The sequence below is a fragment of the Malurus melanocephalus genome, unplaced genomic scaffold (assembly GCF_030028575.1).
Source record: "Malurus melanocephalus ecotype Western Australia unplaced genomic scaffold, MMel_1.1 scaffold_725, whole genome shotgun sequence".
In the NCBI taxonomy this organism is placed as follows: Eukaryota; Metazoa; Chordata; class Aves; order Passeriformes; family Maluridae; genus Malurus; species Malurus melanocephalus.
Window position 1 is genome coordinate 44,399 of NW_026623957.1, and position 18,330 is coordinate 62,728.

At 41.8% G+C, this 18,330-nt stretch overlaps 1 protein-coding gene across 1 annotated transcript in view; it reads left to right on the forward strand.

Annotated features, from left to right (window-relative positions):
• LOC130584568 (amine oxidase [flavin-containing] B-like) overlaps positions 1-17,246 on the forward strand; it is a 49,098-nt gene extending 31,852 nt beyond the window's left edge. Inside the window, exons 6-16 of the mRNA XM_057384632.1 lie at positions 1,165-1,306; positions 2,655-2,804; positions 3,438-3,597; positions 4,333-4,429; positions 5,204-5,257; positions 8,563-8,620; positions 9,558-9,655; positions 10,724-10,835; positions 12,388-12,450; positions 12,864-13,024; positions 15,728-17,246. Coding sequence (XP_057240615.1) covers positions 1,165-1,306; positions 2,655-2,804; positions 3,438-3,597; positions 4,333-4,429; positions 5,204-5,257; positions 8,563-8,620; positions 9,558-9,655; positions 10,724-10,835; positions 12,388-12,450; positions 12,864-13,019 — 1,090 coding nt within the window. The 3' untranslated portion in view covers positions 13,020-13,024; positions 15,728-17,246. The remainder of the gene's footprint in view (positions 1-1,164; positions 1,307-2,654; positions 2,805-3,437; positions 3,598-4,332; positions 4,430-5,203; positions 5,258-8,562; positions 8,621-9,557; positions 9,656-10,723; positions 10,836-12,387; positions 12,451-12,863; positions 13,025-15,727) is intronic.
• The last annotated feature ends 1,084 nt before the right edge of the window (positions 17,247-18,330 follow it).

Here is an 18,330-nt window from a genome sequence, read left to right on the forward strand (position 1 = left end):
CTCTGGTGGGCACTCAATATCCACCAGCTCATGGGACTGCAGTCGTGTTTTTTCCAGCTCTGATGGAATAAGACTTGACATTTTTACCTGAATATTGGCATAACATGGAGATGCTTTTCAGATTTTGTATGTGCATCTCAGCTTGATTTGCTTGGTTTGTTCRAGATTCAGGTAACATGCTGCAGAAACTGCCCTCCCTGGAAGGCAATGATCCAGAAGGGCAATCTTCCACCATCTCCTCTTGTCTAACAGACTGCACAAGTTTGCTTTTGGCTAGAGCTGTGTGCTGGAAACATCCTGAGTGCTCCTGGTTGAAATCATACTGCCATTCCCAGATAAAACATCAGGAGCTGAAAAGCAGTGGGAGAAGGTGGCAGCAAATAGAAGCATGCAACCATAGCATCTGTTTATAAAATATTAATRAACACATATGCATCAGGCAAAATATTTTACAGAGTTGATCACACTTTACAGTATGTATTTATGCAGATGAAAAACTTATAAAAACTTTCTGTATTATTTTTGGTTGTCAAGAACGAGTTCATAATGCACYGATATTTCAGAAAATGGATCAGCTTTAAGTGGGACTTTGCATTTTTAGAAAGGAAAGAAGATGCCTTTTTTTCTATACAGATCTAGAGCTGTTTGAAATAGTGTGTTAGGGTTACTTCCTTTGGGTTTTTTTGAAAGTTTGAAGACTGAAAAAAAGAAAGAACCAATAAAAGTGGATTCTGTACTGATTTTGATGCCTTGCATATGAAATACCTGCATATGAAATAATAGAATCTTGAATATGAAATATGCATAGTATCCTGATACTTGCATATGAAATAATAGAATCTTCATCCCTGTCAGTTAAAATGAGGTTAAATGGGGCATCTCCTGGTCCTGTCCATGTCTTTTAAACTCCTAAGGGTGAAGGCAGAGGGAAGCATTTACTCATGACAAGAGGAATATTTTCCTGAGCCTTCATTAACTCTTCATGCAGGGTGACTTTAAAAATATTGCATGAAAGGAATCGACAATTTCTTACTTCAGCTGAGACAAAGGAATCCTTTGTCCCCACAGTGAAAGAAGAGGTTGCCAAAGAATCTCCTGCCTACTCAAGAACAATCCTGTCAGCGTTATTCTGTTTTTAAATTAACTTCCTTGTCATTGTTGCAGAGCTGCCAAGAGTTTTGCCACTCTGTTTGTGAACGTGGATGTCACCTCTGAGCCCCACGAGGTCTCTGCCCTTTGGTTTTTGTGGTATGTGAAGCARTGTGGGGGCACAGCCAGGATATTCTCAACGACCAACGGGGGACAGGTACTGCCAGCCATCACCTCCTGCAGCTCTTGSCAGGCCCTGGGGAAATTTCATTCTTTTGCTGGATTATTTTCATTCAAAGGGCCAACTGGGACATCCATGACTTTTGAGCCAGTAGCACAATGATAACTGGTTTTATTCATTTACTCTTTAATATGGATCTTGTAAAAATCAGCATTGAAGACTTCTCCCATGCTGAAGGTGTTGTTCCCAGGGATCAGCAGATTTCTCTGGCTTTCCTTTGGGTTCAGGTTAAAACATGTGCTTTGCTTGTCCAGACTAAAAAGAGAAAATTTGACTTTTGCTTATTTCTGTCACGAGGCTGAAGCAATCCTTAGCACTGCAGGAGCATTTAATGGAGATGGCAATGTCAGATGCAAGTTAATGCTGAAAATGTAGCCCAGAGCTGGGTTCCTAAAATGCAAATATCCAAGCATTAACACCATTAAGATTTTAAAATCAGTCTAAAGAAAATGAACACCCCTGCTTAAATATGGTGTTGCTCTGAAATGTTTGCAGTCTGGTACATTACAGCTGCTTCTGCATTTGAARAAGGTAAAGACTCTCTTAATGGTCTTCTACTTGAGAAGAGCAAATTTCACTAATTGTATTAGAAACGGATATATTTTTAGAAATGCTAATTATTTAATCATAAATAAAAATGCAAATACATTAACCATATTAAAGTGCATAAATATGCATAGATAAGCAATTACTGTMGATAATTTAAGTTAAATACATTTAATTAAATATTATTTGAATTCTGTTCTATGTTAGAGATGATTTGAGTTTAAGTTAGGTTGGGTTATGTACTGCAGCAGACATTTTTGATGTGAGCTACATTACTGCTTACACCTTGTTATTTATTATGAAGATCAGGTTTCCTACTTCTGAGACACAGAGCTCTGCAGGGATGCGTGAACTCAGAGAAAGGTTGGAAAGTTTAAGAGCTTTTCAGAAGTCTTGCTGATTCACAAGCCTCTGGAATCTTTTTGGAGACCACATTTGGAGAAGGGATTTTCTTATGAGGTTACTCTTACTTTTAGTTTTGACAAGAGTTCCAATGGTGGTCAAATATGGGAAGTATTTGAGAATCTCAAGGAAAGTAAAATGGGTACATTTCCAGGTGAGATTGCAAAAAATCCCCAAAATGGGTACATTTCCAGGTGAGGTTGCAAAAAATCCCCAAAATGGGTACATTTCCAGGTGAGATTGCAAAAATTCCCCAAAATGTTTTGATAGCAGTGGAAGAAGGGGGTTTGTTTTCAATGCCAAGAGAAATGCTTTTCACAATACGCACTTCATAAGCACTGCTCTGCTCTGCTGAGGTGTCCTTTCTGTGTTTCAGGAGAGGAAATTTGTTGGGGGCTCTGGGCAGATCAGTGAGAAGATGATGGAGCGCCTGGGAGGGCGGGTGAGGCTSAGGAAGCCGGTCGTGCGCATCGACCAGTCTGGGGACAGCGTCGTGGTGGAAACCTTGGACCACGAGTTATATGAGGTAATGACTGTGCTAAGAAGGCTTTAGTGGTGGGATTGGTGTCTACAGAACCTTTTCTTCTTTGGCTTCACCAAAATCCTGCACAAAAATGCAGCAGAGATATGAGTGACTATGGCAGGGAGTCACACTTTCCCACTGTCCCAAAGTAACAGCAGTGTAGGAGCCTTGCAGTGATGCCTGAAAGCAAAGTGTGTATTCAGACTTCTCCTTTGCTGGCATCTCTTTTTTGTGTTGTCAGCTTCTTTAATTAGGGGATAATTGTACGGTGTAAATCATAATTTATCAATAAACTTTCAGTGAAAAATGCTGCAAGCTCTGCTTCCAAGTTGTCACAGAGAATCCAGATGGAAGGGAGGCCAGTGGACCCTTACAGCCCAAAGTTTTCTCTTAAACACCAGGGAAAGGGCAGTTGCCCATCATTTGAGCAGATGGCTGTTTATGTCATGCTTGTTTGTTATTTAATGAGCAGGATTTTGTCAGGCTTTAGTTTTTCAAATTTTATGCTGAATGCCAAAATTGCATCACCAGATACACCCTGCAGCCTCCCCAGATGTCTGCCAAGACCCTTAGAGCAGTAGGCTTAGGCTGAAATGGGGGAGAATGTRTTTGGCTTATGCTTCTTTCCTTTTCCAGTGCAAATATGTGATCAGTGCCATYCCCCCAGCTCTCTGCTTGAAGATTCATTTCAACCCACCTTTGCCCCCAATGAGGAACCAGCTCATCAACAGAATCCCCATGGGCTCAGTCATCAAGTGCATYGTGTACTACAAGGAAACTTTCTGGAGGAAGAAAGGTATTGCATTTTAATTGAGAGGAATGGTAGTGACAGAGAGAGGGAAGAGAGAGCATGGCAACAGAACACACTCTCTGTTCAGAGGATGCTAAACCTCAGAAGGACACTTCRTATTCTTCTATGCCATTTTTGCCTTCCCCTGTGAGAGAAGCTTGAGAGATGGGTTGGGAGGAGGAGGTAGATGAGGGAATGGGAGGAAGGAGGTAGTCATGAAGGGAGGATTCATGCCTGTTGCTTATTGCCTTGGCTGTTCTCTGTTGTCCTTTCCTTCAGGGGCAGCTGGGTGTGAGATGAACCTCTCTCACTCGTGCAGGGATGTGAAGGTACAAGTGATGTGTGAGGGGAAGCTCTGCAGAAATTCTGCTTTTGGGATGGACTGGGCAGCATTAATTGAAGGTGTCTTCACACAGACATCCCCAACTGGGCCAGTCATCCTGAGCGCCTCTTACACACTGAATCCTCAGCTTTCTTTGGGAACTTACTGAATCTGAGGCAGACTGCACTGTAGTAACACCCATTTATCTTTATTGTTTATTATAAACCCACATCTATTTACCTACAAATGTCACTCACCCCCCATCTTTGTAAATGAACTTAAGGCTTCTGGATCCTGTGATATTCTGGCTGTGTTTTGGGATGGATCAGCAGGAGGTGGCTGAGAGTTTCACAGTTTCTTGGAAGCTGCTGCATTTTGGTACATGGATCATGAGTGCTTTTCCCCCTTGTCCTTTACAGGGTACTGTGGTACCATGATCATTGAAGATGARGATGCTGCAATTGGTTTGACACTTGATGACACCAAACCTGATGGGAGCTTTCCTGCCATAATAGGGTAAGGGACAAAGAAAAGTGCCTAGTAAATGCCTTTTATTTTGTCTTAGAGGCAACAACTGAAATGGAAAACTTGATAATTTTGAAAGGAAATATTTTAAAGTAATTAAAGGTTGAGTTTCTCAGTGTATGGTGATGTTCTATGATTGTTTTACTTCAAAAGAGTTTCCTCTATGATTTCATTGCTAGTTAAAAAATTTTAATTCTCTCTTACTACTTTTTATCACTGTTATCTTTTGCCTCTTTGTGTGACAAAGTACAAACTTGGAGAAGAGGAAAGAAAAGAGAAGGAAAAAAGAGGGTGATTGCAGAAATGGAAAGTTTTCTCCAAGTATATTCTCCAAGTTTCTCCAAGTTCTTTAAGGGAAAATTTGTTTTCTAGAATTATATTTTATTTTGGTTTTTCTTTTTTTTTTTTTTTTCCTAGCAGGCAGAGAGTATGATCAGTCTTAAAAGTTTTATTAAAAGATATTTTTTAGCTCAGTCCCAGGCTTCACRTCATTGCTATATGCCTGCACCCAAGGCTGTATAAAATCAAAGTAATTGGGAAATGTCTCATGCAAATATTCAAACATGAATTTCAGAGTGGTTCCTTCCTAAATGAGTCCTGCAAGCAGCAGGCAGAGCATTATGCAGAGAGGTGAAATGGATATTTTTATTAGAGACCCTAAAGCTATTACTGGGAATCACAGCATCTCATCATAAGTTATTGGCATTTTAAATAAARCAGGAAATGCAGCAGCATAATGGGAGTAAATTGTTTGTGGTCTTACAGCTTCATTCTTGCTCGGAAGTGCAGAAGACTGACAGGTCTCACGAAAGAAGAAAGGTAAGTACATCTGGATGGACATCTGTGTGGAATCTGAGTCAGAATTTTGTTATCAATGACCAGAGCAGGAAACAAATGCCCTGATTTGAAGGAGTTGTCTGAAACCTTGTGCCAGTAGGCAGGAACGTCATTTTAAGCAAGAAAATGTTTTACTTGGTTCTGGATGAAGGATCCCCAGATTTCTCCCAAAGTGGCAGCAGATGTGGCAGCCCTTTGGAAACTCTTTGGTCCTGGCTCTTGTTTTCCCACAAGGCTGCTCTGTTTAAGGGAGCTGCTCTGAGAGCCAAAAAGCTGCTTTAAGCTGTGGAATATGAAAGGGGTGCAGGTATTCTGCTGGAAAGGGTCCAGGACCAGCCTCCTCCCCACTGCTGCTCCTTGGATTCCTGCAAGTGCCCTGAGCTCATGGAAAGTTTGTCAGAGGGAAAGGTTTGGCTGCTGTGTTTGATTTTTTTATTCCTAATGGCCCTGGAGGGTCCTTTGAGTGTCTGTAACTTAGAGCAGCCTTAACCTGTAGCTGCCATGAGCAAGCTGCAGCATCACAAAGGGATCACAAASCTGCCTCCATCCCTGCACCCTCAGCTGTGGGGAAAAAAAACACCCTTCAGGCACAGATGAAGGTCATTTTRTTGTCTTCTTGAAATGAATCTCTGCATAGAGTAGTGATCTTTGGTATGTTTCTAAAATGGGATTTGTAAAGTAAGGATTTTTTTTCCATYGCACTGATTCACTGTGTCTGATCAAATCAAAGCTGCAAAGTAGAAAATGTGGATTATGAGGAGAGCCTTGGTTTGACAGYGAGAAAATACATTTGATTTTAAAATATGATAAAAGGGATACTGTGCCCAAGTAAACATTTTTACAGTGATAGCTGTTCTGACTAGAGAAGGTGTAGTCACCTCAGATCGCCTGGCAGTCTGTGGATAATGACTAAATTGAGCTGKTTTTGTCCCAGGCTTTGCAAGTGACAGCCTGGCCCCACAGAGCCCTCTCAATTTGGCAGAATGGACAAGCACTGAGGCTTTGAGGGATGCCCAGCAGGTGCCAGGTGATAAAAGTTGTGTGGGTGTTCTAAAACCCAGAGTGCCCAGCATTCTGAGCCATCCCAAACACCAAATGCTGCCTTGCTCTGTGAGAGTGCCCTCGATACAACTGAGCATTTGCAGTCTTTGAGAACAGCTTTTCTTTCCATGAAATTAGGGTCTTTCCTGAAAGGCACCATCCTTTCCCCTGGGCATTAAAAGCACTGGCACCATTACCTGACTCTGCTGAATGTKGAGCTCCTGCCTTTTGAGGAATAAACCCTGGGCTGGGACTTTGCTTTGGTAGAACAGCTGTGAAATGTGCCCAGGTCTGTACCTGCTGGGCTGCACTGCAGCTCCTGTCCTCCCCAAGAGCACAGGTCTGCTTCCAGTGGAAATTGGGGTCCAGGAGAAGGCAGAACATGAGCCCAGACCCTCCCCCAGTGTGCACTCAGAGTGCAGCCAGTTTGTACAATTTACGTGGGGGCTGTGGTGGTGCAGGGAGGGATCTCTTCTGAGCTCCTCGTGACCCCCCTACAGAAGTTTATCTTGCTGAGATGCTCTGCTCACCTGCCAGCACATCCTGAACTCTCCCTTCATCCTGCTGAGGACAGGGAAAGGGTTTTCGTGATCCTTGGATACGAAGAGTGGGATGTAGAATCTGTGGCAGCTATCGTGAATCCTTCCTGAGAACAGAAGCTGTGGGAGAGGATGGAAACCTTTTCACAGCTAAGACTGAAGGGAGTAAAACTCACTGCTGCCTTCCAGCTGGTGCTCCCAGTCCAGGTGCCAGTGCTGAGGCTGTGCCCTGCCTTTCTGTGCAGTGAAGGCCATGGCATCACAGCCTGCTGTGGATGARGAGACAAGGGAAAATAAGAGACTTCCACTCTGGGCACGATGTGACTCTCAGCAGGACCCTGCCTTGGTAGCTCCAGATATAACATTCCTCTTATTTAGTGCTTATAGCAATTTCACAGCTGAGCCCAAAGACAAGAAATAATTATTTACTCACTGCATATTCTGTGTGTTTCATGCTAGCATTAACTATAAATCCATTCGTAAGAATTTATTCRAACTGCTCTAGGACAAAAAGTGCAGATCTTGCAGAGAGAGCAGCACWGATGCAAAGATTTCTCTGATTAGGGGTAATGTCCTCAGTGATTGATTTCTGTTGATACAATTCMATCTGTTAGAAACTGCTGGTTTGGWTTTGGTTTTGTTTGTTTGTTTGTTTTCTTTTTTTTCTTGTGAAATAATACGCAATTATTGATGAATAATTCCTTCCAATGTCAACACTTCTTAAGAGCCTGAAGATGCCCTTGACCTGAAGCTTAATATTTTCCTTTGCACAGCTATCTTAAATGAGCTAATCTGTATTTGCAATGTGCTCAGCACACAGCTGTGAAGCAGMAACCTTCACTTTGTTGCTCAGGCTCCAACCTGCACTTTTCAACTCATCCTGTTTCTCCTCATCCTTTTCCCATAGCATTCTTGGAGTCCATGGGCATAGCTGGGCTCCTGTAGAGCTGGGTTGCTTCCTACAGCAGTTATTTATGGTTTCCTCATGCTTTTATAGGTGGAAGTGTAGCTCCCACAATTACAGAGCTGGGATTCCTGTATTTCTGTGCCCAGCATGGCTTWCTGTGGAGCACTGGATTTGCTTCCAGAAGGAAATGTCTTCCCAGAGCTGTGTTTGYGTGTTTGTTTTTCATAATTGTTGTTTCATCCTGATCTCCCTGCTTTGGGAGCTGGTGCAGCGTGGCTGAGAGTAAGACCTAAGGGCTTGTAGGGATAAACTTAATTGCACTTGGGGTTTGCTACAGAATGAAATATTCTCAGTGATTTACAGACTATAAACTAAAACAGGAGGAAATTTTATATTTACAAAAWTAAAGAGCTGATTCCCTGAGAGTAGCAGAATATCAAGACCTGCATCTTTATAGGAACAAATGAAAAGTTAGACTATGTGCCAAGACAAAAAGTGCAGTGCCTTATTGCATTCTTTCCTGACAGTCTGGAGAATATTTGGATAATTTGGGGGTTTGGGCTGCTGGAGTTATCTTAAGAGAACATCTTGCAAAACTGCTGGAAAAGCAACACTTYTGCAGCACAGGAGCTTGGGTTGTTTCTAGTGATCCAGAGGCTGGTGAATTAGGATAGATCCCAWAAAGCTGGAACCTCAAATTCAAGTGATCCAATACTTGTTTTCTTATCAGTCAGGTTTATTAGAGTTGRTTTGTTTTCTCTTTCCTCACACTGAAGCCCTCTGTTGCTTTTCTCCTGCAGGAAGACGAGGCTGTGTGAGCTCTATGCAAAGGTTCTGGGATCAGAGGAAGCTTTACATGTAAGCACAAAATCTAAACCCTGGTGTGTCTGGAAAAGGTACCTTTGGAAAAGTACCTGCTGTGGGAGCTCTGGCTGCCCTTGGGAGGGGAGTGAAGGCTATGGCAAACCTTGGGTTGGGTTTGACAGTGAGGATAAGAACAAGTTCATGAAACGTTAAAAGACACACATGTTCTTGTCCAGCTCCAAGGTGTGGGGTTCTTGGTGTTTCCACCCTAAACTCAGCTGTTGTCACACATGACAGCCTTGTCCATATTGCTTTCCCTCTCTGTCCATGTTGTCATGTTGTCTTCTCTCTTACAAGTTGTTGAGATCCACTGCTGCATGTGTTGGATTGTTTTTCTTTTGCCTTTCCCTTGCCTTCTCTTCCCTGCAGTGGAAAATGATTGTTAGGATAATCACACTTAGATGATGTGATTAAGGCTGCTTATGCTTTTAAGGACAATTTTACAGGATTGAAAGCTGTAGACAAACAAAAGTTGTTCTCCAGTCTGGAGAGCACATAATTTTCAAGGTCACCCATGTACACAGAACCATGGAAGTGCCACATTTYGCATTTTTGATGGTGTACATTTGTACCCAATGTACACATTATAAGTATTACAACTGTATACACCAAAGGTTATTTTTGCTTTACATGGCTCAAAGCATACATTTGTGCACAAAGCATAAATTAACATTGACAGATTAAGAGGATTATGTTCTACAATGGCCAGATTAACTAGTTTTTTTAGACACTGCTAATTATTTTTTAAAAATATTACAGCTTATTGTGTTGGGTTCATGTTGCATGAAGAGACTTGCTAAATGTGCTCATCCTGTCAGGTGTTGACATGCAACAAATGATGAGCYGCTCTTCTCTGCTCTCTCCTCAGTTCTGTTATTAAATTTCTCGAGACTTTGTCCTTTCCCTGAGTGAATTAATCTCTGTTTTRCAGCCAGTGCATTATGAAGAGAAGAACTGGTGTGAGGAGCAGTATTCTGGGGGCTGCTACACAGCCTACTTCCCACCAGGCATCATGACTCAGTATGGAAGGTACAGCCCCTCGTTATAGTGGGCTTTGGAGTGGTGAGATAAGAGCAAGTTCATAAATATCCTCAGAAAGGGTCATAAATCCTCTGTCACCGTTGGCTTTGTACCTTTGAGATCACTGGGGGATGTTTTAAACAGCTGGTACAACCTTCCACTCCTCTCAGCTTTGTGATGGATGAGTGCAGTACCAGGAGGGGTTTTTACCTGCTCCTGTTTTTGGGTGAGTACAGCTGGGTGGGTTCTGGAAAGGGAGCTGGGAAGCTTTCACAGTCTGTTTGAAAAACTGACCTTGGGTATTTGAGATCAGTGTAACCATTTCAAGCACATCTTTAGATGGTGTTTTAAAAATACTGACAGAGAGTTAATTCTTGATGACATTGATAGTAATGACTGATTTCTTTGGGTTATTCCTTTCTTTTTAACGGTGAAAGTTTCATATGGTGATCAGTGTACCATTGTATACAGACCTCTCTCACTTAAGTTTTTGCACAAAAATAAGATTTAACAAGAAGAAAAATACTTACTTCAGGCTGGTGATTGGATTTAGATACACAGGTTTTAATGTGGTGGAATAGCCCTACTTTGGAGGTTTAAATTCTTACAACTTAGAGCAATAAAGCAGTTGTAACAAAGGAGGCCTTAGCATTTAAAGTAATTAAAATCATAATTATTGCAGATTCGGGCAAAACCAGAGTTTAAACAGTGCTCTTTGTTTATTTATTTATTGCTTCAGATACTATGGAGATGTATTTCAGAATGCTACACTGTGTCAGTAATGCCTGGCATTGGTGTTTATGCCACTGGGTAGAATTTTGAGATGGTGTCAGTCTCATCTCAACATAATTGTCCTTTGCACCTGTGAACAGTGTAAACATTTAAAAAATGTGAACTTTTGTGTGTTCACTGTAAGAAATTCAATGCAACCCAGACTCCTCCTCCAGCTCCACTCACCCAGTGCCATTATCTTCAAGTGCTTGCTGTCATTTAAAACACTTTTATTCCAACATCAACCCGACTATTTTGACTCTTTTCTGATACAGCTGATGTGACTTAATGCCTGTCCCCCTCCAGGATCATTCGGCARCCCGTGGGCAGGATCTATTTTGCTGGCACGGAGACAGCCACAGAGTGGAGTGGATACATGGAGGGGGCTGTCCAGGCTGGRGAGAGAGCAGCCAGAGAGGTACAGATGCTCAGGGGACACTCAAATATCCTGTGGGAAATGGAAGAGCTTGTGGTTGGAGGKGAAATGAGTGTTGGCAGCTTTGGGTGTTGTGAATTTGATGCAAATCCCTGCAAAGGGGAGAGACTTCAAAAAGGATGAAGGYTTTGCACTTAGATTTGGAATGCTAGGAAGGGATCTGGCTGTTTTGTCAAACTCTCCCYTTGTTTCTAGGATTAATTTTTTTTCTTCTTTTACAGAAATCCTAAATTCTGTCTGTCTTTTTTCTCCCAGATGTGCTAACCATGATGCTGAGAGACCACAAAACAGCTCAGTCCTCAGACTGCTCACCAAGCCAGTCCCTTCCTCAGCATTTCCAACACAGGGATATTCCATTGAGACAGCCTTAACATAAAGTCACTAAACAAGGACTTAGATCTTTTTCCTCTGAGAAAATGCCAATTCCCYGAGCATTTTCAGGAACATTACAGTTTATGGAGCAGCGAAAGAAATTTAATCTTTGTTTTATGAGGTGAAGGGAACCTTGTGGCTAAAAGCTACAGTGGKGGAACACAAATTGCCCTGGAAGGGATCTGGAGAGTTTTTCTAGYCCATACCCCTGCCCCAGGAGAGAGGAACCAACTGTTCATAAATTGTCCCATTAGAGAAAGTTATGGCTGAGCTGCTCCTGAAAGGCTCGAGAGGCACTGCCTCATGACCTCTCTAATGTAAGGACTTTTCAGCAGAGCCTCTGTGGGCTCAGCAGAGGAGTTGATAAGTGCACTTGCCTGGTAAAAATGTTGAATTTTTCCTTTCCTCATTTACTTATGAAAGAAAAATGTGTTGAAAATTTAGTGCTTCTCACTCTCCTGCATTGAAGAGCTGACAGGGTCCATGAATCTCATCCACAGGTAAAGTCTGTCATAAAAGATCTTAAATCTGTAAGTGCCTAGGATAGGAGAAACATTAATATTACCATCTCTATTTTATTTCACTGTAAAAGAAGCTAATCTTGCTGTCTTCCCTGACTCATTTCAAATAGTCTTTTCTATTCCACTGATCACTGATTGTTGATACTTTGAATGGTAACTTTTCCACTGTGAAGGTTTTCATTTTAGTTTTGCTTTTCTCTGGCTGAAAAGAGTGGTCTGCCATCAATCCCAGGATGCTGCTCCTCTTCCTACATCGTGATAAAATTTGCAAAACCAGCTGCTGCTTGTAGCTGTTGTCTGCACGCCTGACTTTGCCACGAGTATCTGCTCAACTCTCAATTATAATCACATTACCCTGTTCCCATGGGACTGCCCAAGTCCTGGTATCTKGCACAGACTAACTAAGCATAAAGATTTCTCTGTCACTGTTTCCATATTCCGCTAGGAGGAGTGTCTTATTGAATATCAGGCCTCTGCAGAAGTGAATTGTAGAAGTTTTAGTTTTATTCTGAAATTTGAATACACTGTGATTTATGTGCTCAGTCATCGTGCCATTTTAAAACAATAATTGAAGACACTTTTCTGTTTCATCTTGAAAGAATCAATGGTATTGATTTATTGAGAACATCACTTCTTTTCAGATACTGTTTGCTATGAGGAAAATCCCAGACACTGAAATTTGGAAGCCWGAACCTGAATCAACTGTAAGTATTTATGTCGATAAAATGGATTGGATTTTTTTTTCTGCTGTTTTGCTGATGAGATAAAATTTTGTTGTCTGTCTTYATATAAGTTCACTAAATCAAAGCCAAAATAAGCTTTCTCTTACTCACCATAATTGCCGTTCCCTAAGAAAGGGACAGGATAGAAACTCAGAGAGGGAACCCATCTGAAAAATCTGTAAGGCACGATTGGAAAGAACTGCACTTTTTAACTGGGCTGTGAATCCCTTCCATTTGTATGTTCTTCCCTTTAACTGAGCAGAAAATCTGGATATGCTGCTTCTTGATGGGATAGAACTGCTTCAGCCCAGTTCTGTTCCTGCTGCAAGAATCTCTCCATTTATATCCTGCTCTCACAGTGGAGATGTTATGGATAATGGATGCTCTYCCCACAGGATGTGCCAGCTTTGCCCATCACCACAACCTTCTGGGAGAGGAACTTGCCATCTGTGCCAGGACTGCTAAAGCTGATTGGATTTTCCACTTTCTTCACCTCTGTGGCTGCAGCTGGGTTATTTGCCTACAGAAAGGGACTTCTGGTTCGAAACTGAAAAAGGTACCAGCTCAAAGTCTCACAATTGAGGGATTTTCTTTTTTTTCAGAGGTTTTTTTTTTTTTTTTTTTTTTTTTTTTTGTACTTCCCTGTCTCCAAAATCTGAGGAGGAGGTGAAAACAGTAGAGAAAACAGGCTGGAGGAAAGGAATAAAGAAAGGGGATCAATACTGAAAAAAGTATCTCTAGACTCCAAGACTACTTTTAGCTGTAACTTTTTTGGTTGTTGAATTTCTGGGGTACCAGCTGTTATCACCTTGAGGTTTTGATCCACATTTCAGAACAGAAGTGACAAAATATCTCTCAAAAGCCTATTCTGATGAGRTTTCCCATTGGTTTCATGCTTGTTTCTGAACCAGGCCCTGACCTTGAGGTCTCCATGGGCCCTTTYTGTACTGTACAACAAAATCTATAGTTGTAAACAAAGGATTTCTGCCTTCCTGTGTGGTAGACTGAGAAAAAAAATCCATARCTTACAGGATAATTAGATAGTCCATGCAAATTACTGCTGAGGAACTGTTAGTGTTTTTATTTTTTACCCAGATGTGCAGAGCCCAGGGAGCACCTCAGGGACAAGCCAGGCTGAATTTATCCATTTGAGCTGTGCAAGTGCAGCCATAGGATATTGGCATTTCCAGTGGCATTTGTGCCCAGCAGTGAGTTAAAGGACAATAGTTCTGCAGTGCTTGGCAGTGTGGTGGAATCCCAGGCTGCCCAGATGTGTTCACATCTGCCTGGCACAGCAGAGCTCATGTGCTCTGGTCCATTCTGCCCCTGTGAGCATCTTGAGGCTATCTCTTACCTGGCAGGGCACAATGGGCTTGAAAATGTAGTGTTAGCGTTAAACAAACAGAATAAAACAAATAAAACCCCCCAACAAGAAAAAAAAAAAAAAAAAAAAAAAAAAAAAAAAAAAAAACCCCCCAAAAAAAAAAAAAAAAAAAAAAAAAAAAACCAACAAAAACCGAAACCACAAAACTCCGCCCTTTTTATCTGAACATGGATTTGTTGGTTCAGAGCTTTGGTCTCTCCTAACAACAATATTGACAAGATTAGCTCTCCCATACTTGTGCCTGCTGTGCTGCCTTGTACTGACTGGGCACTTCTGGTACTGATCAAGGATCTAAATGAGAGTGAGATCAAAGAGAACCATGGATATGAGAGCCATGTGCAAGTGCTTCTGCCCTCCCTAGCTGGGCACTGTTCAAACAATGTGGAAAAATAAAAGAGAAAGTAGAAATTAAGAAGGTAGGATACAGGGGGGATGGGGAAGTGAAAAAATCCACCCACCAGAGGCTCAGTGACCACTTGTCAGTGTGTTGGTACCTTGTTCAGGATGTTTCTGCTGTGTTACCTGTGCACAACACAGAACAGGCAGACACAGGTATGGCTGAGAGCAGGATCTGGTGCACATGAAGGTGGAGATGTCTGGAATTTTTCAGACCCTGTTTGCTGCATTTCTCCCTTCAGCAAGTACCAATTTATATGGGTAAAAAAAAATTTAAAAAAAAGGATTGCACTAAAAAGCCATGGAAGGAAGTATAATAATAAATTCACTTACCGGTGTGAGGAATTGTATCACCAGTGTCTGGCAGACTTTTTGGGCTAATATCTGATCTTGCTTGTGCAGAGCAGTACTTTGTTCTCCAAAGAGTCCCATGGAAATTCACTGAACTGCTTGGAAAGCTGTGGTGTCCGTGAGCAGCACCTCGCTTTCCAGCCCTTGGGTTTTGTTCTTTTCACTTGATGTGCCAGTTAAACATCATCTTGCAGCAGCAGCTTGGGTTTTATCACAAACGAATATCCTCATAACAGCCTTTTAAAATGCATGGGGGAACTTTTCAGGCATAAAGATCTTTAAGGCAGGAGAAGAATGCTGCAGTGTGCATATGGCCCCTCTCATATCACATCGAGCTCTAATTTGCTGGGACATTTGCCTACTGCAGAGAGAGTCTTCGTGGCTTTCTCTCCTTGATTTATTTACTAAATGAATTAGGAACCGAAAGCTGTATGGGAAGTTCAGAGCTTTTGCAACTCACAATTCCCAGGCTGGAAATAAACACAGGAACCTAAATTTGGGGAGACATTTTTAAAGTCTTGGCCCCAATATTTACAAGTGCTAGACAGTGAATACATACTTTACATATAAAGAACTGCTGCATTTGCAGATGATTTTTCTGCCAGAACTGTTTGGAACTCATGCCCTGCTTCTGCCCTAGAAATGCTCCTCATTCTCTAAAGGGGAACAGATTAATGAAACTAATGAGGATAAATTGGTTTCATTCAAATCCAAAATGTATTTCTCCCTTCTATGCTCCTGAATCTGGCAGGATTTTTTCCCAGTTTAACAAGATSGTGTTGTGTGCTACAGGGACAGAAATTCCAATCAAAACCAGAAATTAGTTAGTTAGAACTGAACTGAATAATAACCTAAGCTTTTTATGGTATTGCCCAATTAAAAAAAAAATTGAACAGTTTCTATGCTTATAAACCTTTCTTAGGTTTAGAAAAAGAAATAAAAATGTGAGAAAAATAACACAATGCCACAAAGCATTTCTCATTCTGCGACAACTAAAGTAGGTGAGGCTTGGAATCTAAAATAAAATTGGTATTCCCTGAGACCTCTAATCAAATCTGGTTGGRGCTGGGAGGTCTGAATTGTAACATCTGTGTCAACACCCTACAGTCTCTGTTTTCTTCCTTGCAGACTGCCAAAGCTTCAGGAAAGCTCTCCTTGTCTTTACAGCCGTGTCTTGCTATGGTTGTGCCGTGGACCTTTCCACCACTATGGGATTAAAAAAAAAGGATTTGCAGCTGTTTTCTCAACGTTTTCCACACAAAAGGAGCGCGTGGCACCTTGGGTACATGGATGCCAGCGTGATGAGATTTGACAAATGTAGTGGAGAATCAAACTGCTTCCCTGTGGGTGGAGGGAACTGTTAGCACTGGCTCACGTTTTTTGAAATTGAAATTCATGCCAACCCTTTGAAGAGAGGAATGAAGTCTGTTTTAACAGATAACCAGTCGTGCTGTATTCTTAATTTATTAACACATTTGATGAGACAACTGCAACATGAAAGTTCCAACAGTTTACCAGCTTTGTAAAATGTACTGTAGGAACAACCATGGAAATAATTGTATTTGTCTCTTATGAACTGAGCTGTGTTACCATGCATATTTTGTAATGAGTTCACAAAAAAAAAAATGACTTTCCTGTACACTGTTCTGATAGCCACTGTACATTGCAAGGAATGACAGGTCATGGCAAAAAAAAAATCTGTGTTAACCAAAGTACTTAAAATCTAATTGTATAAACTGCTCATCAATAACAAGAATATGAGCAATTTGAGGCAGCCCCCTTGTCTTCCCTTCCATTTGTGCATTTTTTTCCTCAGTGCAGATCTTGATGCCAAATAGCACATCTTCTCTTGATGCCAAGGCATTAATCAAGTAATTCAGTGGATGTCTGAGCATTGTCCATCACTGGAACCACAGCCTGGACAAGAARCTGTGGGGCTTCTATTAAAGGCATCTTTCTGTGTCCACAGTGGGACTGTTGTTTCACTGAAGCAGGCTTTACATATGTGCAGAAATTTTAATATTTTTTCCTCTTTGAGACATGAAAAAAAAATTTCTTTTGAGGAAGGAGTTGTATGACCTCCAGAAGTACTGGGCAGTCAAATTAAATATCAGATCTGCCACTGCTCTCGGGCGAGAAGCAAAGCCCCTCAAATCACAGATTACAAACTCCCACAAATAAACCTGACCTGTGTTCCAATAAACTAACATTCCCTCTCCCATCTCCACCACCTAAAGATGACCTTGATCTTCCTTCTGTTGAAGAACAGATTGTCCAAACGAGACAGCCAAAGCAGTTTTGCTTTCCAAGTGTCTGTCCCGTGGTTTGTTTAGGCGTTGTCATAGACTGCTGCTTATGTCTGCTGTGCTCATGTGCAGGTCAGTGCTCATTGGTGCCTCTGTGTTTTGGAAACAAACAAAAACAAAAAAAAAAAGAGTGATTTCACTTTGCAGGAATATCTATGCTGTGTGTGTGATGAATTTGTGCCTTTTATAACYGTAGCATTTTCTAAAGTGCCTCTGTGGTGGTTGTCTCCCTTGGTTTCCTTCTTCAGCTCCCTTTTCAATAGGCTCTGCAGATATTTTTATCTGACAGCTGTGAAATTTTTTTAACCTTCACTAGAATCAATAAATATTGTCATGTCACATGTGTTGTTTGAGGTTTTTCTTTTGTGGAAGCCCCTGGCTTGTGGTGGTATTACTTACTGGCATAGCATTTTGCATTTCATACTGAAACCTGTAACTTTGGCTTTTCTCAGTAAAGAAATCTATGAAGAAAAGGAGAGGATAAAAAAAAGTACAAAACAACCCAAGCAACCCCTCATAATAGTGTAAAAAAACCCTATCCTTCCCCTCAAATACACAACTAAGAAAAGAAATCAAATCACATTTGGTAGTAGTATAGATGGCCAACTGTCTTACACTTGAGAATTAGTTTTTATTACTGGAGGGCAGGTGGCTCAAACTGGAGATAGGAAGAAACAGACCTTGTACCAAATACTGTGTGATGTAGACAGAAAAAGCCTGGGAGAAAAGAGAGACCAAAATCACCTAATTTCACCCACTAACTCAGTGACAGTGCTGGAGAGATGATCGAACTGCGGAACAAATTTGCTCTTGGGAAGGGACCTGTGTTGCACAGAGTTGTAGGCCATGAGTACTGGAGACAGTGAAACCATCCATGTGAAAAACATCAAAAGTGTGCAGTGCTCTTTGTATGGGCTTAACTTTCAGCATTACAAGTTATAAAGGAGCACAAATACAATGAGAGCAAATACCCTCAACTAATCCTTCATACACTCGCTAAAGCATCTGTCCCCCAAGAAACGTGTCAGAACCAGCAGGGCATTTCACAGCCCTCAAAGCAGCCAGCGAGTGGTCATGGCTTTAAAACATTGCTGCTGTGTAGGGTTTGCATGACCAGGTTTTGGCAGCAGAGGGGCTGCAGGGGTGGTTTCTGGGAGAAGCTGCTGGAAGCTTCCCCCATGTCCAGCAGAGTCAATCCCTGACAGCTCCAGGATGGACACACTGCTGGCCAGGCTGGGCCAGTCAGAAATGGTGCTGACACCTCTGGGAKAACGAGTTCAGGAAGGGAAAAAAGTTATTGTGCAGATGTAACTGCAGCCAGAGCAGGGCAGAGGGAGAATGGGAGAGAGGAACAGCCCTGCAGACACCCAGGGCAGGGAGAATGGGAGAATGGGAGAGGAACAGCTCTGCAGACACCCAGGGCAG